General features: G+C 43.2%; 1 protein-coding gene across 7 annotated transcripts in view; it reads left to right on the forward strand.

Annotated features, from left to right (window-relative positions):
- The first annotated feature begins 1,465 nt into the window (after positions 1 to 1,465).
- The window catches only part of Ak4 (adenylate kinase 4), a 79,737-nt gene continuing 57,599 nt past the window's right edge, over positions 1,466 to 23,603 (forward strand). The window contains exons 1-2 of one of the 7 annotated variants that reach the window (XM_058581549.1): positions 1,466 to 1,606; positions 2,152 to 2,428. In XM_058581549.1, the coding sequence (XP_058437532.1) occupies positions 2,284 to 2,428 (145 nt within the window). In that variant the 5' untranslated portion in view covers positions 1,466 to 1,606; positions 2,152 to 2,283. Of the gene's footprint in view, positions 1,607 to 1,627; positions 1,795 to 2,151; positions 2,429 to 23,603 lie in introns of those variants that run through there. The other 6 variants (XM_058581551.1, XM_058581552.1, XM_058581554.1 and 3 more) reach the window with 6 other exon arrangements.

The following is a 23,603-nucleotide window of genomic DNA, read 5'->3' on the forward strand; positions in this document are numbered from 1 at the left end:
GTTGCTTATGGCCTTTGCTAAATAGCTCAGGTTGGCTTCAAACTTGGGATCCTTCTGCCTCAGGCTCCAGAGTCACTACAACTACAGCAACTTTTGTCACCACCTCTGGCAGCAAAAATGTGTTAGCAAGGCCTCCAAGTGATTCTGATGCATGCTCTCATCTGACAACGCTGCACAGAATTACCTGACACATGTTATACAACGTATAGCAGAAAGAAAAGGGAAAATTTAAGCAACACTTTCTCCCCCAGAAGCCCTTCTTCCTCTTTGATGCAGTGAAGGGCTGAAGGCGCTCAGTATATGGTCTAGAACACACTCTGAGATATATTAGGAGTTTAGTCAATGGTACAAATGCTGGTGTAAAGGTTGGTGTCCTGGGTATGGGGTTTGGCCAATTCTGTGCATTGGAAGAGGAGAAGGACTGTGTGGTAGGATACAAGGCAAGCTCTACCCCTTGTCCCACCGCAGAAACAGAGCCTCCAGGAATTTAGAGAAGGTTCTTCTTCACAGTGTAGTTACCGGGTCCCTCACACTCTCTTGAGTTACAGGTACTGGCTCTCAGAACTCTGCAGTGGATTCCCAAAGGGCAGGAGGCCTGCGGAAGGAAGAGCAAGGAAGGGTCTAGGTGGAATGCAAAGACATATGGAAGCCATCTCTGCGCCCTTGCTGTAGATTTTTTTTTTTTTTAAAAAACTTTATTCTGCAGTGGGAAAATAAAGTATTGATTTTTTACTTAAGCAATATTTTCAACAACTGCATGGAAAATAGAATGGTGCGAAAGATGGAGAGTTAAGGGATTATGGTACTAGTTAGGATGGGAAATTGGAGGGCTGTGGGTAAGCTAAGAACAGAATGAAGAAAATATGGATGGGGATGTGCGGAGAGCTGCGCACAGAGACAGCTTCCATTTGAGTTGTGGGTTGGGGCCAACATCTTAGATACGGAAATCCTTGGAATCAGTAGCCATTGCTCTAAGTTCCTGAGCACAAGTAAGTGACGTCCCCCTTCTTCTTCTTTCCCAAGGCGCTCGGGCTTTGGAATATGACAAGGGTTCGAAATTACTTCTGGAACATAACTGCTATGCGCAGTGATTCGATCACTTGTTCATGGCTATGCCCCAAGCGCCCAGAAAAGTGTCTGGCACATAATAGGCGCTCACCAAAACACTGTTGAATTATGAATAAAAGAATGAACTGCATCACGCCAAGACTCCTCTCCTCATCTGTACCTGAAAGGTCGTTGAATAATGAAATCACATAGCTTCAAACTTGGCAAGCAGTATACGCTCAACAAGTTGTTATTTTTCCTTTTCCTTCACAATAGATCCTGGGCAATACAAAAAAAGGGGGTTTCTTTCTCTTGCGTCGTTTCCACCTTCTTTCGCCCCCGCAGCCCCCACTGGGTCTTGGGGAGCACGTGAGCCTGGGGAGGCGGGGTGGGGAATAGAGGGGGCGCCGGCCGGTGGCTAGAACTGAGCCGGTCTCCCCGGCTTACGTAAGAAGCGATCCCGCGCGGCCGGCCTGGGCTCGGAGACTGAGCAGGCGGAGGCGGCGCCGCCCATCGGGATCCGGGCTGGGTGTCTCTGGTGGCGCTACTTTCAGCAGAGGTGTGTTTATTTGCTTTTGGCCGAGAGGCGCGGGGCTCCGGCTCTGCGCCTGGCCCTTGGCTGGGGAGCGCATCTGCCAACCCCGGGCGGAGGTGGGCCCCTCCAATTGCGCGCGGGCGGCGGGCAGCGGCGGCGGCGGCGGCCACAGTGACTACAGAGAATGTGACAGCCTCCCGGGAGGGGCAGAGGTGCGGATACAGGCTGCCCACGTGCAGGAATCGCGCAGGGGCTCAGTCCCAGGATGCCCGGAGAGTCGGGGCGGCGGGGGCGCGCTTTGAGTCACCCGCTTATCTCGGTTTCCCTAGCTAGTCCGAGACTGGTTTGGGGATGCCCGGCCACACGACTCCCTCCTTGGACAAGGCGTGGGAGTGAGACAGCGGAAGAGATCGAGATTGGAACTGGCGGGGCCGACCTCCGCGCCCCCGAGGGCTGATTACGCTGGGCGGGGGCACTGGAGTTCTCCATAACTGCTGCCTGGGGGCGAGGAGGTGGCGGAGGGCGGGGCTGAGGGGAGGGGTTGTCTTAAAAGTCTCTCCTTTCCCCAGTAGGGGCGGCCGGAGAGTCCCCGCGTGAGCAGAGGGTGCCTGAGGCAGGGGCCAAGAAACAAAGTTCCCGGGGCTGCCTCCGGGGCCGCTGTCTGGGCTGCCTGTTGGGCCGCTCGCCGCCTCGCGAAGGCCATGGCTTCCAAACTCCTGCGCGCGGTCATCCTAGGGCCGCCTGGCTCGGGCAAGGGCACCGTGTGCCAGAGGATCGCCCAGAACTTTGGCCTCCAGCATCTCTCCAGTGGCCACTTCTTGCGGGAGAACCTCAAAGCCAACACGGGTGAGGGGCTGTGGGGGGAGGGGCGGGGGTGAGCCGAGCGGGATCGGATTAGGCGGGGGAGAGACACAGCCCGAGAGGGGCCGGGTCTTCTCGGTCCCCGGCGCCCTTCCCCCGCCCGCGTGTGGCGGTGCAGGCTCCTACGTGCAGGAAAGCATGCAGCGGCTGCCCACTGCCGCGCGGCTTAACCGCGCCCGGGGAGGAGGCACCGGCTCTGGGGAGGATAGTAGGAGGGACCCGCAGCTCCTCCTGCCTGGGTGGAAAAGCCCGTGACTACCGGGCTCAGGGAGCCAGAGCCAGGCAGCAGAAAATCTTGAGCTGCCCTTTCACGCTGCCTACTTGGGCGAAGCGGTCCCTCAGCCCCTGGGTCCCCTCGGGCCCATCCCCCAGGTCCCTAGTGAGCCGCGCGTCTCCTTCCCCAGCCGGAGCTCCCGGGGCCCAGCGCCGCCCACCTGTGGGAGTCCTGCCCCGCTGCGCGCTGGGGAGCCCAAGGCTCCGCTGGGCTTTCTACCGAGCGCCGCTTCAGCCCCTCGGCGTCGTCTTGGGCCTCGGGGCAGAGCGCTTGGTGGCTTTGAAAGGCCTATCTGTTCGCTCCCCTTAAGCTGAACTCTCCCCCACCAACTCCCTACCCCCCACCCGCCAAGCCGAGGCCTGGCCGCCAGGAGACTAGGGAGACTCGTTTTGTTAAATTACATTTTGAATCCAGCCTTCTTGGAAATGGCTTCTTGATTGCCTCCCTCGGCTGGCTTGGTGAAGCTGGGGATATAGATCACCTATCTCCTACGGTAGTCTGACAGTGGTCAGCTCATCCCTTTTGCCTTCTCCCACTCCACGTTCATACCAGTTCCAAACAAATTGGCATTAAAAGGCGAGAGGTAGTGCTGGAGGTGCTGCCAGGTACACAACCCTTCTGGGATGCATGGTGCTCATAATTAGCAACTCTCCTGGAAACGTGTTATTGCAGACGGGTCCTTGACTCTAGCCCGCAGTTCTCATCTTGTCCTAGGTGGTTATTGTCCATTACGGGCTAATTATCCAGGGATCTGCATTTCAGAAGCAGAGATTAGTGTGAAGAGGAGGGTGGAGGACAGTGCTGGGAAACAGGAGCAACGCTTAAAAGCAAGGAATTGAGAACATCTGCAAAGCAGTTTATTCATTACCTCTTAAGCAGGTTGTAAAAGCAAGCTTTTATTCCCAAGAACACTCTTCTCGCCCCCACGTTTCAGATGGAAACATTATGTTTACCAGATTACACTTTGAATTTTCTCCTGTGGATATTGTTGCCTCAAGCGGGCCTATTTTAATTTTAATACCACATTCAAATGTTTCTTATACTTTCTGTATTTGGAATGCAGTTTGGGGGGAGGGGAGTCAGAGGGTTTTTTGTGAGGCTTCTCCTTGGTGGGGAGGAGAGTGAGGGACCACAGGGTGACCCGGAGCCCATCCACAACACCCTCTAAACCTGAATTGGTGACTTATTTCCTTCTGGCATGAAGGTCCTCTCACTGTACCTCCTGGGGCTGGGCTCCTAGCCTTTCTTTTTAAAAGAGCATTTGATGGGAAATGGCTTCTTTCTGCAGGGTTTTGAAAACTTTCCACTTATATTCACCCTTCCCTCCCTTTGTTTTATACCATTTTAACTTTCCTCTCCTGAATTTTATTCTTTCAGGTATCTTCATTCTTCTACCCCCATCCTGTCTTCCCTTGGAGTAAGAAGTGACTTTGAAAAGTTGAAATTTTCTTTTTCTGGGTACCAAGTTTTTTTTTTTTTTTTTTTTTTTTTTGCATGAAACAATTAAAAAATTATCAGGAAAGAAGAGGCCAGCAATTTGTTATGGACTTGGGGCCTGTGACCTGAGATTATTTTTCACACTCAGAAGGTTTAAGTGAGGCTGGGTATAGTGGCATATACCTATAGTTGCAGCACTTGAGGCTGAGGTGGGTGGATGGCCAAGAATCCTAGAGACCCACTACCTGGTAAATAAAAAAGCATTCTGTGGGTATTTATTTTTATATCTGTTACCTGCTGTTTGCTTTTTAGCTAATTTCCTGATAGAGAAGCACAACAACAGTGTATACGTATGCTTTTGTAGTTGAAGGTTTGAAGGAGATGATGAAACACAACAAAACCCCAGGAAATAGAACCTTTGTTGGAATTTGAATTGGAAAGTAGCTCAGGCCATCTGCTGTAGCCTGGATTCAGGCACACTCCAGGCTGCATGGCTTTCTCCTTCAGCCACTCCCTGATGAAAGGCTGCTCTTCAGGAAAGGGCCACTCTGACATTGCTTCTGCCCTGGCAGAATCCGCTTTTCCTCTTGTACATGCATAACCTGTTGTTTTTGTTGCTGCTGTTGCATATAGTTATAGCAACATAATAAATGCCTAATTCATCCAGTAGATATTTACTTAGTGCCTGGAATGTGTCAGTGTTCAAGGTGCTGGGGGCAATAGATATCATTGTTTTCTTTTGCAATGCTGGCAATCTAACCCAAGACCTTTTGCATGCTAGGCAAGCTCTCTACTACTGAGCATACTTCCAGCCCAAGTATCAAGATAATCTTGTTGTGCTCCTTGTTGCCCTTTCTACCTATACCAGATTCCAGTTCCCACTCTGAAACTGGAGTCTGGCAGATTACCCAATGTACTACAGAGGGTTCAGTAAGTCTGTGTTGAAGGCATGGGACACTAACTCTGTCTACATCTTCCCCAGAAGTCAAATAGCAAGAGTCTATTCTGTTTAATTATCTCTGATCTATGGGAAAAGTTTGTATTTGAATGGATCTGAGATTAGCTTCCTGATAGCTGTCCCTTCCAGGGCTGCCCGGAGCAGTACAGGCTGAGGCTTATCAAATACCTTTTTTGGAGGCCCACCCCCAATCTTTGGCTTGTTTGAATTTTCTTTAGCACACTGAGTAAATAGAAAGGGGAGTTACCTTAGATTGCCAGGGACTGGATCTTACTCTATCACAAAGAATGTTACTTTTTTCTTTCCTTGTGTGTTTGTGTGTGCATTCAGGTAGGTGTAATGAGTACATGGACACACAGGGCTGGAACTCTATAAAATGACTACCATTAAAAATTCTAACATTTAATATAACTTCTTTTGCTGGGTCATATCTGAAGGATATGAAAATCCTTTTTCAAGTATTGGACAAATAGTGGTATTAAAAAAAGTCCCATTGTTCTATACTTGATCTGCTATCTCAAGTGCAGGGAAGCTGGCAGGTTTCCATTTGGGAGCATGTTGGACTTGATTGAGAGAAAGGATATTCAAACCTGTTTCTGCTCTTAATTAATATTAACTGCAGCTTTTACTGGAGTTTTGCAGATGGGACTAGCGTGTCCAATTAGACTATGGGCTGAGTCTCTCTGAAAAGATGACCTCGTTCAAAGGGCTTAGGGTTTTTGGGTACTCATTAAGTGTAAATGTGTGTTATGTAAGAGTGAAAATTTCTGAGGATTGGAGAATAGAAAGGTTGTATTAGACTTGAGTCAGACTTCAACAGTGCATCTAAATTAACTTGAAATGATTAACCTTTTTGCAGATCCTACAGGGTCTTGGCTCATTACAGGATCTCTGGAGCACACTATCTATATTCCATTTTTCCTTCTAGTTTGGGAAGATCTGAACAAAGCCCAGGTCCAGCAAAGATCTGACCAGTTTTAAAGCATCTCTCTAGTCCACAGGCTCACTCTACTTCAGCTTTTTATTTTTAGTTTCTTTGAGGATTTTCACAAGAATTTGGAGAGCACTATTTCTGACTTCAATAGTAAGCTTGCCTTAGCCTCTTGCACATCTGAATCTTTGTGTTCTTCCAGAATTATCATTTTGTTTAAAGCAGCCTTTTCTTTCTTGCTCTCTTTTTAAGTTTTGTTTTCTTTCTTTCTTTCTTTCTTTCTTTGGTAACGGAGATTGAACCCAAGTGCACTTAACCACTGAGCCATATCCCAGCCCTTTTTTTATTTTGAGATAGGGTCTTACTATGTTGCTTTGGTTGCTCAGTTGCTGAGGCTGGCTTCGAATTTGTGATCCTCCTGCCTCAACCTCCCAAGTCACTGGGATTACAGGCTTGCTCCACTCAGTTAGACTTTAGTTTTCTTGTGGTATAGTATTGGGGATTGAGGCCTAGGATTATTTTACCTCTGAACCACCCACCCCACCAACACACCTCAGCCCTTTTTATTTTTGGAGACAGGGTCTGACTAAATTGTATAGGCTGGCTTTGAAATTGGCGATTCTCTTGCCTCATCCTCCCAAGTCCGAAGACATTTTTTTATATCTATGTAATATTTCTTTCATTCAGCAGATATTACCTATTTACATATCCCATTGTTCCTAAGAGGTGAGAATCCATAAGGGGGTTGAGCAAGTAGAAGATAGGTACCTGTTGAATAAATAGAGTAGTATGAGAGGTGAGGTGTGTGTTATGAAGGAAATGGAATGGTAATAACTAGGGTTAGGGTGGCTGTCTTGGGTTGTGTGATTGGGGAAGGCCTCTCCAGGGGATGAATATCTCCCTTCATACCATACCATGGGATGATCTAGGAGCAGAACGTTCCAGAGAAAAAGAACAACAAGTGCAAAAGTCCTTAGGTGAGAACATGCAGAGTTTGAGAAAGAGAGAAAGAAGTCTTATGAGCAGAAGGGATACAGAAGTGAGTCAGATCAGAGACTTGAGCAAGTGTGAGATCAGGGAGAGCCTTAAGGATTCTGGTGAAGACTGAATTTTATTCTAAAGGCAGTGAAAAGCCATTGAAAGGTTTAAAGTCAGACAGTGATCCAAGTAAATTTACCTTCTCAAAGCTGACTTTTTTTTCGTGCTGTGTAGAGAAGTGACTCCAGATGAGCAAGAGTGGTACCAGGGAGCCCAGTGTAAATGGGAAGAGTGGCAAAGTCAGAAACAGAGGGAGATCCTTTTGAAGGCAGAGCCCACTGGTCCCAGTAAGTTGACTGTGAGAGGTAATGGGGAGAAAGTCTAGAGGGAGTTCCCAGGATATTGGCCTGAATATGTGCCTTGGTAAATGTACCTTAGATGGCTGTTTAGTCAATTTTGTATGGAGTGTTTGCATTATTTGCTGTTTAAGAATGCTCTTATGAATGTTATTTTATATAAATCACTAGATACATATACTTTCTTTGGAATATTTCTAACTACTGTTCTGAAAGTTTTTGAACTACAGGGGAGTAACAGAGTTTTAAGTTTAACTTAAAGATAATCCAGTCAAGTTCATTCTTTCTTTTGCTGAGCATTGAACCCAGGGCCTTGCACCTGCTAAGGAAGCACGCTCTACCCTAGAATTCTATCCTCAGCCCTTCAGGTGACTTCTTGGCAGCTTATTGGTGCTACTTTATTCATGTACTTTGGGGCTTTAAAAAAAAGAAAGAAAGAAAAAGAAATATATGGTTTTTTTTTTTTTTTTTTGCCGGAGTGGGTGGGTGGGGGTAACCTGGGATTGAATTCATATGTGCTTACTCACTGAGCCATATCTCCCGCCCTCTTTATTTTGAGACAGGTTCTCGCTTAGTTGCCAAGACTGGCGTTGAACTTGGGATCCTCCTGCCTCAGCTTCCCAAGTCTTTGGGATTACAGGCTTACATCACTGTGCCTGGCAGTTATTAAAGATTTAGGAAGCTAGAAAAGGTGGAGACAGTTGTTTGTATTCCACTTTCTGGAAAAGATACAGTTACTTTTTTGTAACTTTCTGGAATAACTACTAATACTTTTATATACAGTTTATTGTTGCAGAATGTTTTTTAGGAATACATACAAACACACCCCCCATATACAGTATGTAAATTTTGAAAATTGCTTGCTTTATTTAACACTGTGGTATTTAACATTTTCCAAAGCTGTTAAGTATTGTTCTTTAATATGAACTCAATTCCCATCTACTATATTCTAATATGATTTATTTCATTTACAAAAAGGTAAGGCATGCAAATGATAAAACTTTCAAGTACACTAGGATTAGAGTAGAAAGTTTCCCTCCCATCCCTGGCCTTTGACTCTTCTGTTCCTCTTGAACCTGTTTTTTTTTTTTTTTTTTTTTTTTACTTTTCATGGATATTCATCCAAAAAATTTGCATACATTTACTGCATATATATATATATATATATATATATATATATATAAAATGTATAGCAATGACTTTTATATAAATTAACATATTTTTTGTTTTACAATTATAAAAATATACAAATGTTAAAAAAAAACCAAAAACCCACCAAACTGTTGATTGTGGATACCTAGGGGAGGTGCGTCTTTGGGGGCGGTGCTTCTATGTTAAACTTTCTATATTTAAAATGTTTCCATAGATAATTTTTATAACTACATAATTCAATAAAGTTAACACTGGTAGAATATTATTAACTAATCTATAGGCATTATTTGGATGTCAGCAGTTTTTTCATGTTTCTGGTCCAGGACCCAATTTGGTATTGTACATTGCATTTAGTGCCATGTCCTTCTCATCTTTAATCTGAGAATTTATCAAAAAAAACCCTTGTTTTCATCTTGTATGACTTTGACCTTTTAAAAAAGTTTCTTAATTTATTTTTTTTAGAGAGAGAGAGAGAGAGAGAATTTTAATATTTATTTTTAGTTTTCGGCGGACACAACATCTTTGTTTGTATGTGGTGCTGAGGATCGAACCCGGGCCGCACACATGCCAGGCGAGCACGCTACCACTTGAGCCACATCCCCAGCCCAAGTTTCTTATTTTATATTTTCATTTTTACTTTCTTTGTAGAATGAACCATAATTTGGGTTATTTGGTGTGTTCTCATGATTACATTGAGATTGTGTTTTTTGGTAAGAATACCATGGAAGTGCTGGGCACAGTGACACATGCCTGTAATCCCAGCTATTGGGAGGCTGAGGGAAGAGGATTACAATTTTGAGTCCAGTCCGGACAATTTAATGAGACCTGGTCTCAAAGTAAAAAGTAAAAAGAACTGGGGATGTAGGTCAGTGGTAGCACTCCTGGGTTCAATCCCCAATATGGGGAAAAATACAAAAGATATCATAGAAGCAATATCCTTTCCTCAGGGTAAGGTAGCAATTTTTCCATTTGAAGGAAATACTGAGGCTGGGGATGTAGCTTAGTGGTGGAGCACTTGCCTAGTATGTTGGAGGTCCTGGGTTTGATTCTCAGCAACACATACATACACACACACACACACACACAAAAGTACAAAATTATTCTTTGTTTTATGCTTTGTGTGTGTGTGTGTAACTAGTGTTTGAACCCAGGAGTGCCCAACCACTGAGTTACACCTCAGCTCCTTGTATTATTATTATTATTTTTTTTAAGAGAGAGAGAGATAGATTTATTTATTTATTTATTTATTAGTTTTCTGCGGACACAACATCTTTGTTTGTATGTGGTGCTGAGGGTCGAACTCGGGCCGCACGCATGCCAGGCGAGCAAGCTACCGCTTGAGCCACATCCCCAGCCCCCTTGTATTATTTTTATTTTGAGAAAGTGTCTCACTGAGTTGCTTAGTGCCTCACTTTTGCTGAGGCTTGCTTTGAGTCTCCTGTCTCAGCCATCCGAGCTGCTGGGATTATAGGCGTGCTCCACAGTGCCTGGCCTGGTTGAAGTTTTGAAGACTATCCTGGCATAGACAGGTATGTAGTTAGAGAAAGAGGGGGCTCATGGAACCCTGGTCCCACACAGGTCTTCAGGCTGTATTCTGAGGTCTACTGATTTACCTGGAACCCTTGATGGGAATTGATGTACAAAGCATTCTGTACTAAATACATCTTCCATTACTTTTTTTGGGTGGGGAGGGGTGTTGCTGGGGATTAAACCCAGGGCCTTATGCATGCGAGTCAAGCACTCTATCAACTGAGCTATATCCCCAGTCCTCATTACATGTTTGAGTGCCTGGGAATAGGGGCTTGTGAGATGCAAAGTCACGATACAAAGTCAGTTCTCTACAGGAGCTGCTGAGTTTATTGGCAGAAGCAGACCAACATACAAGTAGGAAATAAAGCAATGGTGACAGCAAGATGTGCATGCTTGGGTTTGGGGGGACACAGCGAAGAGGGAGTTTACCTAGCGTTGAGGTGGAGGTATAATTGGGGATGGCTTTTTAGAGGAGCTAATCCTTGAACTGAGTAACACCATGAGCCCAGCTATCAAATGAAGGTTAGGGGGCTTTCCTGACTCCTTCGACTTGTACTCTAGAGCTATTTGTGGTGCACTAGAATTCATAGGCACACCTTACATATTATCATTTTAGTCTTCATTCATCCTAATTATACTCTCAAAGGAAAGAATTACCTTATTTGAATATTATTATTATGTTTTTTTCTGTATGGTTTTGATGTTTGAATCCAGGGCCTTGTAAAGTTCTATGTACATTGAGCTACACACCCTAGCCCTCCTCTAGCCCAAGGAAAGAGTTGTTACACCTGTAACAACCTGTCACTTTGTCAGCTCCCATTGTTTGTGCTTTCTTTTAAGGTACATATAAATATAATATTATTGTAGTCTTTGAAGGTTTTTGAATTTCTGCTTCAAACTTCCTGGAACTCAGTATGGCAAATAATCATTCATGAAACTTACATTTTGCTTCAGATTATTAGTTATAAATCCATCCATTATGAAGGGCATATTGAATGATCTATTCTTTTCAAAATCTAGCAAGTAAATGGCATTATGTTATGCTAGTATATCTGTATATTGGTCTTTGCTATGAGAGGGTTTATGAACTGGAAATTGTTTTTCTTGTAAAGTTTTAGACAGCGTGCTTTCACATTGGGTCTTATCTTACCCATGTATTTCCCTTGGTGAACTTTTTTTTTTTTTGTGAAATTGTGGATTGAATCCAGGTACTGTGGTTTGAAATTGGACATGCTTAGGTAATTGTATTACTGAGCTGCATCCCCAGCCCAACTAAAAATATATATTTTTGGCACTGGAGATTTAATCCAGGGGCACTCTACCACTGAGCCACATTCCTAGCCCTTTTTATTTTTTATTTTGAGACAGGCCTCACTAAGTCTCTGGCTTCAAATTTGTGATCCTCCTGCCTCAGCCTCCTGAGCTGGTGGGACTACAGGCACGCACCACAATGTCTGGCCAAACTAAACATTTTTTAAAGGGTTAAGTAATTAATAGAGGTTTTTAAGGATTACCCTGTGCTTTCCACTCGCTGCTCTTGATGTATAATTCTCAGGTTGGCCTTTAAGAGAGTACAAAATGTCCCATTTGTACACCTTCACCCAGTCCAGTGTAGATGGTTGATGTTTTATTTTAACACTTCGACCTCCAAGCCCTGGTAGTTCTTGTAATAAACATGTTTGGCAGCAGGCATTCCTTACTTAGCCAGAGGGATATTGAAATGATGCGAAGTTACTCTTGCTCATGATTCTGAAGAAGCTAGAAATCAACTATTTTGTAGTCCTCAGCACTTTCTTTTTGGTAACATTAACCTGTGACCCAGGCACTTAGTAATTCTTGCAGCTTGGTCATAATTAACTTGTCATGGATAAAGCATTTGGCAGGCTCTGGACTAGCTAATGTGTGCCTGCTATCTCTAACCTACATGCAAATCTACCCAGAAGTTGTTATATAATATTAAAATAAATGAACTCAGAGGTGGATAACTTGCCATTTGTCAACTAGTTACTTATTTTATTTTATTTATTTTTCAGTACCAGGGATTAGACCCAGGGGTACTTTACCACTGAGCCATATCCCCAGCACTTTTTTTTTTTTGAGACAGGATAGCTAGCTCTAAGTGTCCAAGCTTCCCTTGAACTTGTGTTCTGTGTGCCTCAGCCACCAATTAGCTTGGATTACTGGCATAAGCCTTCATGCCCTGGCTTTAACCTTTTTTTTTTTTTTTTTGGTACCAGGGACTAAACCCAGGGATGCTTAACTATTAAGCCACATCCCTAGCCCACCCTTTTAATTTTTTTTTGAGACGGGGCCTCCCTAAATTGCTTAGGGCCTTACTAAGTTTCTGCTTTTGAATTTGCCTCCTGAGTGCAGGGATTACAGGTGTGTGCCACGATGCCTGGCTAAATTTTTTTTTTTTTAATAGGGGTCTTAATCTAATTCATGGGAGAGGAGACCTCATGACCTCTCCCCTCTTCACCCACCTTGGCAGTAAAGTTCCAACCTTTGCATTGTAGGGTACACATTCAGACTGCAGCATGGTGGGAAGAGGATCATTACCACTCGGTACTGCAAGCTGAGGTTCAGAAGGCTTTTAAAGGGTAGGCTAGTGGAGTGTGAGTTTTTTTTTTTACTTCTGTCCTCAAAACATTTTTAAAAACAAATCTATTAAAAAGGAAGCATTGACACCCCCCCCCCCCAAAAAAGGACCTAAACTGTTCTAAAATAGAAACCATCTGTGGTTGTAAGGAGGTAGAAGAAGTTGCTTCTCATGATGATGGCATGAGTTTTGGAATAGTGCCTGAGCTTAGTGTCACTTCATTAGTCATTTGACAGATGTTTCTGTGCCTGCGTTAGGTTCAGAGAGGCATGCAAAAGTAAAACTTGCTCTCTGCCCTTGAGGCACTTACAACCCAGGGTGCAAATTCTAGGTTTCATTATGTTCCCAAGGGGATGTGTGTTTACATCGGCAGACACTGTTTTGAGGTACCTTTGGCTTGGAATGCTTCTCATTCTTCTGGGAATCTTAGAGTCTGTTTTCAGTCTCCTCACTTCCACGTAGCTTTTCCAAAACTGTTGCAGTTAAAGGTTGTTTTCTTTTTTGTTGTTGTTGTTTCTGGAATGAACCCAGGGGTTCTTACCCACTGAACCATATCCCCAGCCCAAGGGAAGACGAGTTAGATTATGAAGGTAGATCTCTCTGAGGAAGTGATGTTTAAGCTGATTTCTGAATGAGGGTAGGAACCAGATGTGTGAACATTTGGGGGCAGAAGGAATAACATGTAGAAAGACCTCATGAAGTTCTGAACTAACCTTTCCTTCCTGTACTGGGGATTGAACCCAGACCTTGCACATGCTAGGCAAGTGCTCTGCTGCTGAGCTATACTTCCAGCCCTTTATGTTTTGAGACTAGGTCTGGCTTAGTTAATGAGTTTGGCCTCAAATTTGTGATCCTCCTGTCTCAGCCTCCTGAGTGGCTGGGATTATAGGGCATGAGTCACTGTGAACTTTAAGTGCAGAAATGAGGAGAGGAGGTCCATAAACCCCTTTGGAGCGCTGTGCATGAGGAACAGATGGTAAGAGCCAGGCACAGTGGTGGCACACACCTGTAATCCCAGTGGCTTGCCTATAGTCCCAGTGGCTCGGGAGACTGAGGCAGGAGGATCACAAGTTCATAAGCCAGCCTAAGCAACTCAGTGAGACCCTGTCTCAAAATAAAATAAAATATAAAAAGGGGCTGCGGATGTGGCTTAGTGGTTAAGTGCCCCTGCCCCTGAGTTCAATCCCTGGTACTAAAAAAGAAAAAAAAAAAAAGGAGTCTTTTGAGGCATGGCCAGGAGTTTGGGCTTTATTAAAACTGGATGGAAATCCACTGGGTCCTTTTTCTTTTAGTGGGGGACTATTTTTAAAAAAATATATAGCAGCTTTACTGAGATATAATTTGTACACAATAAAATTTTATTCTTTAAAAATACACAGATCAGTGGGCCAGGGATATAGCTCAGCTGATAGAATGCTTGCCTTGCATGCACAAGGCCCTGGGTTTGATTTCAGCGCCACCAAAAAAAAAGAAAAGAAAAAATGCAGAGATCAATGGTATTTAGTATTTTACTATTGTAAAACCTTCACCATTATCTAATTTCAGAACATTTTTATTAACCCTGAAAGGAACCCTGTGCCTCTTAACAGTCACTCTCCGTTTGCCTTTCCAGCCTCTGACCAGTGATTGCTAAGTTATGTTTGTATGGATTTGTCTATTCTAGATATTTCATATATAAATGAAATTATGCAATATGTAACTTTTTGTGTCTTATTATCCAGGCTGGCTGTGAATTTGTAATCCTCCCGCCTCAGTTTCCTAAATTGCTGGGATTATAGGCACATACCTCAGTCCTTCTCATTGTCAAATAACATTCAGTTACTTGGATATACCATATTTGTTTATCTGTTTATTGGATGTTGGACAGTTGGATTGTTGCCTGCTAAGGACACTCATATACTAGTTTTTGTATGGATATGTGTTTATTTCTCCTGGGTGTACACCTGTGAGTTGAACTACTGAATCACTTGGTAGCTGTGTGTTTAACACTTGGAAGAACTAACGAACTTTGCCAAAGCAACTGTGCCATTTTACATTCTCACCAGCAATGATTGCTGGTTCTACTTCAGATCATAGCCAACATTTTTTTGTTAATTGTACTGGGGACTGAATCTAAGGCTTTGTATATACTAGGCAAGTGCTCTACAATTGAATGATACTCCTAGCCCTTTGAAAAGAATTTTTTTTTTTGTTAATAATTTTTATTTTTATACAGGGTCTTGCTAAGCTGCTGAGGCTGTCCTTAAATTTGCGATCCTCCTGCCTCACTCCTGAGTCTGGGATTACAGGCATGTACCCAGTGCTCAGCCCATTTTTTTATTTGTTTTTGTCTGTTATTTTGGTTTGGGCTCCTAGTCAGTATAAAGTGATATCTCACTAGTTTTGATTTACATTTCCTTAAGGACTAATGGTGTTGAACCTATTTTTCTCCATTTGTGTATCTTTGGAGACAAGTGTACTCAAATTTTAAAACAGGCTTGTTAGCCTTTTTATTGTTGAGTTCTTTATATATTTTGGATATAGGTCCCTTGGAAGGTATATCATTTTTTTTTCCATTCTGTGGATTGTTTTTCATTTTCTTGGTGGTACCCTGGGAAGCACAAGTTTTTGATTTTGATGAAATCAGGTAAGCCAGTGTTTTTCTTTTGCTGCATATGCTTTTGGTGTTGTACTGAGAACTGTTTCCTGATCTCAGATGAAGCCATTGTTTAAAATACTCGATTGACATCTGATTCACATTTTGAATATCATTCAGATTACTGGAAATTGCATTGGAAGTTTCCAGGGACAACAATTAAGAGTCTGTCATAGTATGAGCAGTCAGGGATAGACTTGAAACTTCATTGAGCATTTGTAAGATCAGTGTATTCTAACAGCATTTTGCTCACAGGGATAAGAAATGGTCTCCATCTTTAAAAAATTTATAAGGCAAAATATGCACTTACTTCTTTATATAAGCCAGATGTGATGGTTGCTAGAAATTGAAAAAAATTTTTGTGAAAACAGTAAGAGGAATTACTTAAACAGCTTCTTTCTTTTTTTTTATAATTTTTTTAGTTGTTGATGGACCTTTATTTTATTTAAGGCAAGTGCTCTGCCACTGAGCCACAACCCCAGTCTCTCTTGCTTTCTTTCTTCTTCACTAATGTAATACTTTTTCCCTCCCCTTCAGAGGAGTGGGGGGGGACACTGGGGATTGAATGCAGGGGCACTTTACCATTGAGTTACAATTCCTTTTTAATTTTATCAGCCATTTTTTATTATTTTGAGACAGGGCCCAGGTTGCTTAGGGCCTTTGCTAAATTGCTGAGATTGGCCTCCAATTTATGATCCTCTTGCCTCAGCCTCCAGAGTCTGGGATTATAGGCATGTGCCACAGTTCCTGGCTGAATGATTTTTAGGTGAAAAATCTCTCTCTCTCTCTCTTGGGGGGGGCGGGTACCAGGGATTGAACTCTCAGGGGCACTTGGCCACTAAGCCACATCCCCAGCCCTATTCTTTTTTAAAAAATATTTATTATTTAGTCATTGGTAGATACAACATCTTTATTTTATTTTTATGTGGTGCTGAGGATGGAATCCAGTGCCTCACACATGCTAGGTGAGTGCTCTACCTCTGAGCCACAACCCCAGCCCTGCCAGCCCTATTTTGTATTTTATTTAGAGACAGGTCTTATTGAAGTGCTTAGTGCCTCACTTTTACTGAGGCTGGTTTTGAACTCACATCCACCTGCCTCAGCCTGTGGGGCCGTTGGGATTACAGGCGTGTGCCACCGTGCCCAGTTTAGGTGAGAGATCTTCATGGGAATAGCCAATGTTCTTTGCACGGCAGATATAAAATATTGGTTGCATATATGAGTATAGTTTCTCAGTTTTTTAAAATGACAACTATAAGCTCCATCTCAGGACATAATTTAGTTTTTTTCAAAAGATGAATTAATTTTTGACTTAACACTAATGGCAGTGACTTAGTTTTAAAAATATTAAGTCTTAGCTGTCAATGGTTGGCATATGCCTGTAATCCCAGTTACTCAGGAAGCTGATACAAGATGATCACAAGTTCAGGCCCCCCAAAAGCTAGGGATGCATGTAGCTCCATAGTAGAGCATTTGTGGGTTCAATCCTCAGTAATCTCCCCAATTACCCACTCCCCAACACACATAAACTCTCTAGCTTGAATCAGGTGCAAGATCTCAGTTTCCACTGAACTCAAGAATTTGTCTTAGTTTTTCAAAGTTCTTAGGGACTAAACACTGCTGGTGTAGACTAAGGCCATGTGGGGCCTGTGGATCCTGAGAAGTGACCCCTTGGTGGTCCTTCCCTACTGCCTCCCCTTGACTAAGGTTTGGGTTCATCTTCAACTAGGCAAAGTGGATTCCCAGGTAGATTCCAGGACCAAGCCAACTCCTTGAAACTGTCATCAATAAACTGCCATCGATTTGTCCAACTTTAGTCGCACGAGGTCACATAAATTAAATCCATTAGCTCTTTAGATAATTGAAAATGGTTTCAAGGCACCACTTTGCCAGTTTAAGGTGCCTTTTTCCCCACCACGAAAAGCAGACTTAGTTCCATGCACTCTTGGTCCCATGGTTACATTTCTATATTCTTTTTCAGAACTAGTCACCATGACCCCACCAGGATGGCCCCCCAAAACTGGCTCGCTGTACATGTTGTAAATTTGCTCTCCATTTTCTACTTTTTCTAAATCACTACATTATTTGGATAGTATTTCTGAATGTTGTCCTGTAGTGCACATTAACTCAGTCTTATAAAAGCCTATGATAGGGCTGGGGATGTGGCTCAAGTGGTAGCGCGCTCGCCTGGCATGCATGCGGCCCGGATTCCATCCTCAGCACCACATACAAAGATGTTATGTCCACCGAAAACTAAAAAATATTAAAATTCTCTCTCTCTAGGAAAAAAAAAAAGCCTATGATACCTAAGAGTACATGCTGGAGTCACCTCAAAACCTAAGTATAGATAGTGTCAACTCTGGGCTACTCCTAGAACCTGTAGTTCTATCCTTTGAATCAGGAGTCAGAAACCATTTCCCTTGGCCACGCTGAGGCTTAAGATGGCATGTGGAATTGATGGCGGGAACTGCTGGGAGCATGGAGGAATTATCACTTAGCCTAAATATTGCTGGAGGTTGATCAGCAGTGAACAATTCATCACTACATTTGTCCAAATTGTCTTCGATTATAGTTTATTTGGGTTGTTTCCCACATAGTTGTTTTCTAAATCTCAAACTGTATTGATTTATGCTCAGTGTCTCCGTGATGCAAATGATGCAAAGCTCCCAGCTTAGTGTGGTTTTCAGAATGTAGACTCTGGAGCCAGGTGGCTCAATTTGGAGTCTGAAAATCAGTTCGCCCTATCTCCATGACCTTGGGCAAGGCAGCCAACCTTTTTGTGTTTTCTCACTTAAATGATGGTTATGGCAGAGATACCTCATAGGTTTTCCTAATGAGTATTAAACAAGATAAAGTGTGTTGGCAGGTTTGAGACTAGAGTGAGGCAAGAGAGGCACTGTCCCCCAGTGACAGATCTAAGGGGACACAAAAATCTCAGCAATCAAGATAAATAGTAGCTTAATGCAATAAAATGAACAAAATGTCAGAAATTAATAAATTTTGTTTATTTTTCGTACTGGGGATTCAGACTGGGTCTCACTAAGTTGCCCTGATTGGCCTGGAATTTGCTCTCCTCCTGCCTAAGCCTCTCAAGTAGCTGGAATTACAGGTGTGTGCCATCATGTCTGACTTTTTATTTCAAGATGGGTCTGATATCTTTCCATTTTCTTTTTGGTGGTTCTGGGAATTGAACCCAGGGGCTTGTGCATGTGAGGCAAGCACTCTACTGAGCTATATTCCTGTCCCGGGTCTGCTATCTTTCCCAGACTGGAGTGGGATATTAGTCATAGGTGTGATCCCACAACTGAACACAGACACCAGATTGGCATTAGCACACGAGGCAGCCTGAAACTTCCAGACTTAAGCAATCCTGCCTCCTCAGACTGCAGTTGCTGGGACAATGGGTGTGTGTCACTGTACCAGGCTCAGAATGCCAAATTTTTTAAGATCAGATCCAGCCAGGTATCCTGGGCACACCTGTGATTCCAGCTACTTGAGAGGCTGAAGCAGGAAGATTACAAATTCAAGGCCAGCCTCTGCAATTTAGTGAGACCCTGTCTCAAAAAGGACTGGAGATATAGGTCAGCGGTAAAGCACTCCTGAGTTCAATTCCCCAGTACTGTAAACATAAATAAAGACCAGATCCAACAGAATTGGGATTAGAGTGAGATGAGAGAGTGAGTTGGGCATAGAATTTTCTTTCTTCTTCTTCTTCTTCCTCCTCCTCCTCCTCCTCTTCTTCCTCCTCCTCTCCTCCTCCTCCTCCTCCTCCTCCTCCTCCTCCTCCTTCTTCTTGTTATAGATGGACAGCATGCCTTTATTTTATGTGCTTATTTTTTTATGCATTGCTAAAGATTGAACCCAGTGCCTCACACATGCTAGACAAGCGCTCTGCCACTGAGCTACAGCCTCAGCCCTTTTTTTCTTTTACTTTAAAAATACTGTTCTAGACAGGTGTGGTAGGCACACCTATGGTCCCAGGTACTCTGGAGACTGAGGCAGGAGGATCATTTGAGCCCAGGAGCTCAAGGCCAGCCTGGGCAACTAGAAAAAAAGCAATAAAATTATTTTAATTAGTGTTTTGTTTCAGGTTTGTTTTTGTAAGTCATTCTACCCTGTATCTCATGTTAGTCCTGCTAGTCCGCAGGTTACTCTGTTAGTGTTTGTTATGAGTAATCAATTTATATTTGTTTTTTTTTGGGGGGGGGGGAGGAAATGAATTTTGATAGCCTCCTAAGATCTCCTGCCCACCAACCCCAGATACATATTTCTGTTAGATTGTCTCAGAAAACAGATCCATATTTCATTATCCAGGATCAGTTTTAGGATATTGGAGGGTGTATTCTTCCTTGTTTTCTACTAGAGGTGTTTTCAATGTCATATTTCAAACACTGCAGGAGCACAAACTCCAGAAAATAAAAAATATGTGCACTAGCTGGGTAGAGCAGAGGAGCCAAACCCAGCAGCACCAAACACTTCTTCGGTAGCTGGGATTGTGAAAGACAAGCCAGAGATGGTGGCGAGCCCCAGCTGGAACTGCTGGTGGTGGCACGAAGTGTTCTAAGTGACAGGAGCCAGGAACTCACTGGGGCTGGCAGTGGTGTTTCTAGAAGTTAAATTATGAGGATAGAATCTTTCTGTAATTCTGGTTCTGCTGTTTGCTTTTAGTTACATCTTAAGTCTCTTTCATCTTTAGTAGCCAATGAAAGGTTAAAAGAGCCGGGTGTAGTGGTACACCCCTGTAATCCCAGCAGTTTGGGAGACTGAGACAGGAGTATTATAAATTTGAGGCCAGCCTTAGCATCTCGGTGAGGCCGTAAACAGCTTATTGAGATCTTGTCACAAAATAAGAAATAAAAGGGGATGTAGCTCAGTGGTAAAACATCCCTGGTATCCAGAACAAAAAAAAACAAGACAAAAACAAAAAAGAAAAGAAACAGAAATAAAAAGAAAACTTAAAGCTGTTTCCTAGATGGTCAAAGTGTCACATCAAAGAGGTAAAACTGCTCTCTGTTTACGCATCTACCAAGGCAGCTCCCTGTAAGGAGTCATCCATATTGTAGTGGTCCCATCTTCTCTCTCTCTCTCTCTCTCTCTCTTGCTTTTCTTTGGCCTACAAATTTACATAATGTTGCTGTCTGCACAAAATCATTGATACAGTTGCTCTTAAAAAGTCAGATAGGGCTGGAGTTGTAGCTCAGTGGTAGAGTGCAACAAAAAAGTCATATAGCTGGGCACAGTGGTGCACACCTGTATTCACATTTACTGGGGAGGCTGAGGTAGGAGGACCACAAGTTCGAGGCTAGCCCAGGCAACTTAGTAAGCTTCTGTATCAAAGAAATAAAAAGGGCTGTGAATATGGCTCAGTGCTGGAGTGCCCTGGGTTCAATCCCCAATACTGGGGAAAAAATATATAAATTGAATATTGCTCTGCTTTTAAAATACATGGGGCTGAATAGACTAATGATCCCCATAGAAGTAATCATCTGATTTGATTATGTTTAAATTTACTTGACGATGATGACATTTTGTTTTTAAGTTGCAAAGTAGTGGAATCTAATTATATACTTGAAGTGGAATGAATTTAAAACATAACTGCTTTTTAGACTTCGGTCAGTCATTGCTGTCTTGTTATGGTACGGTGGTCATACTGTAGTGGACGCATGATCTTTAGAGACTCCAGGTTTCTTTTTGTTTGTAATAAACATGGGAGGGATGTCAAGAGAATGTCACCTCTCTGGGTGGGGTGGCACATGCCTATAATGCTAGTGGCTCTGGAGGCTGAGGTAGAAGGATTATGAATTCAAAGCCAGCCTCAGCAACTTAGCAAGACCCTGTCTCAAAATAAAATTTTTTTAAAAAGGGCTGGGGATGTGGCTCAGTTGTTTAAGCACCCCTAGGTTCAATCCCTGGTACCAAAAAAAAAAAAAGAGAGAGAGAATGTCACCTTCCTAATCCAGCCTGCAGAGAGCAGCTGTGGCCACTGTGAACTACACACCTGCTTTGCTTTCCTCCTTCCATTTGGCAGGTGAAGAAAGTGTGAACATTTTGAAGTTACTCTAAAATTGCTATAGCTGGTGGAGCATTCAGTTTCATCTGTGCTGTGTGGAATAGCAACATGGATCAGAGAAGCAGCAGAGGAGACCTGGCTATGGAATACGATTAATATTTGCAATCAAGTGGCTGGTACTTTGTAGGCAGTTTGTTTTATTAGGGAAGCACCCTCAGATATATAAAAATCCATCAGAATTGAAATAACTGGGAATAGATTTTCCTACCCAGCGAACTGTCTGGCAGAGTTTAATGTTTCCTATTGGGCAGTGTTCCAGCTCATCTTTACATTAGTTAGTGAAGCAAGACTTCCAGAGTTACAGGATGAAATCCAGTGCTGTCTTTTTCCTTCCTCTCTAGTTCTACTCCTGAGTCAGCTTGGACAGAGTTTTCGAGAGCCTTTCAAACCACAATCCTGGTCAAGTGTGTTGAGTCATCATAATACGCGTCATGCTGTGTTGCATTATATAGTCACAGGAATAGATGTGTCCTCACAGTGGGGGTGGTTGGTGACCCTGTGAAGTCTGCGATGCTTCCTTATCACAAATATCTTTCTTACGTAATCCATTGTGTCACGTCATCTTATAAGACACCTATAAAAACTTAAATTGGGCAATTCTGTTGGTATCCATTATGTAGGACAATGGGACAGAAACGGGGTATTAGCTCTCCCCAAGTTCACCAGTACTCTCTGAACCCTGAAGCTGGGGATACAAAGCTGTCCATGCCACCACCTGCAGTGTGACTCTGGCATGTTCATCTGGAATTCCCTTCTGCTTTTTCATCATTGCTTGTAATGCAAGGTTTCCTTTTTCTGCATGGCTTCCTCCTGTGTTAGAGACTACCCTTATTCTTCCTCTCCCAAAGAATTTATGATGATGAAGTTGTACTGAAGGTTTGGGGTGCTGAGGGTCAGAGTGGGTCATGAGCCACATCTTGGCATGGCCTAGCAGACTTCACTGTGTTAGGACCAGTGCTTCCCTACACACTCTGCAGCCACTGCCTGTCTTCCCCCAGCTTCCACCTCAGCCTGTTGCCTTCCTGATTGCCCTTCTGGGGACTGTTTCCATCTTTAAATCTTCCAATATCTGCTATTTTCTTACCCAGTTTCTCTTTTCATTATGAACCCTCCCCCCCCGCCAATAAACCCTAATTCTATTTTTTTTTTTTTTGTACCGAAGACTGAACCCAGGAACACTTAACCACTGAGCCACATTCCCAGCCCTTTATTTTGGTTTTGTTTTTGTGGTGCTGGAGATTGAACCCAGGGCCTTGTGCATGCGAGGCAAGCACTCTCCCTACTGAGCTATATCCCCAACCCTTTTTATTTTTTGAGACAGGATCTGGCTAAATTGCTTAGGGTCTTACTATATTGCTGAAGCTGACCTTGAACTTGTGCTCTTCTTGACTCAGCTACCAGTCACTGGGATTATAGGCTAGTGCCACCAGGCTCAGTCCTAATCCTATCTTTGCCAACCAAAATTGCCTTCCTTGCCCAGAACAAAGCAAAAGCAAAAGTTTTTTTTTTTTTTTTCAAACCTGATTAAAATTGTAGATAGTTTATTTTTCCCTGAGTCTAAGAAAGAAAAGATCATTATAGAATTTAATTTTCTTTTGGCTAGGCCAGGTCTTCATATGTTAGGGTTTATTATTTTTTTCCTGCTTCATATATTTTACTCTTTTCTCTTTTGTTCTTTTCCCTTTATTCATTTATTCCATTTCAAAACTGTTGATGGGATATTTTGCCCATGATGCTTTAAGTCACTTAGCTGAACAAATCCTGCCCTTCAGGTGTTTTCAGTTTAGAAAAGAAGAGTACACAGTTGAAGAATGGATGAATTCCAGCTTGGGCAGAAGTGGAAGAGACTAATGGCTTGAGGAAGTTAGGGAAGGCCTTGGAGGCCGGGCCAGAGAAGCCAGTTGCTCTAGGGCATGTGTTGAAAGAATACAGACTCTGGGTTGGAAGTTTGTCATCCCAGCTACCACAGAGACAGACGGCTGGGACTGGGACAGAAGAATTTCAGATTCCACAAGTGAGACCTGTCTCAAAAAATAAAAAGGGCTGGGGATGTGGTTCAGTGGTGGGGTACCCTGAGGTTCAATCCCCAGTACCATGGTTGTTGGGTGGGGAGAGATGAACAAATTAAAACTCTTAATCCCATCGCTTGGGAAGACATCCAGCTAAGTTACTCAAACATTTTCTATCTCCATTTCTGCAACTACAGACTAAGAATAACAATGGTACTTCCTTATTGGGTT

This window comes from Marmota monax, unplaced genomic scaffold (assembly GCF_021218885.2).
Source record: "Marmota monax isolate L192 unplaced genomic scaffold, Marmota_monax_Labrador192_F-V1.1 WCK01_AAM20220418_F8-fsc00023, whole genome shotgun sequence".
Lineage (NCBI taxonomy): Eukaryota > Metazoa > Chordata > Mammalia > Rodentia > Sciuridae > Marmota > Marmota monax.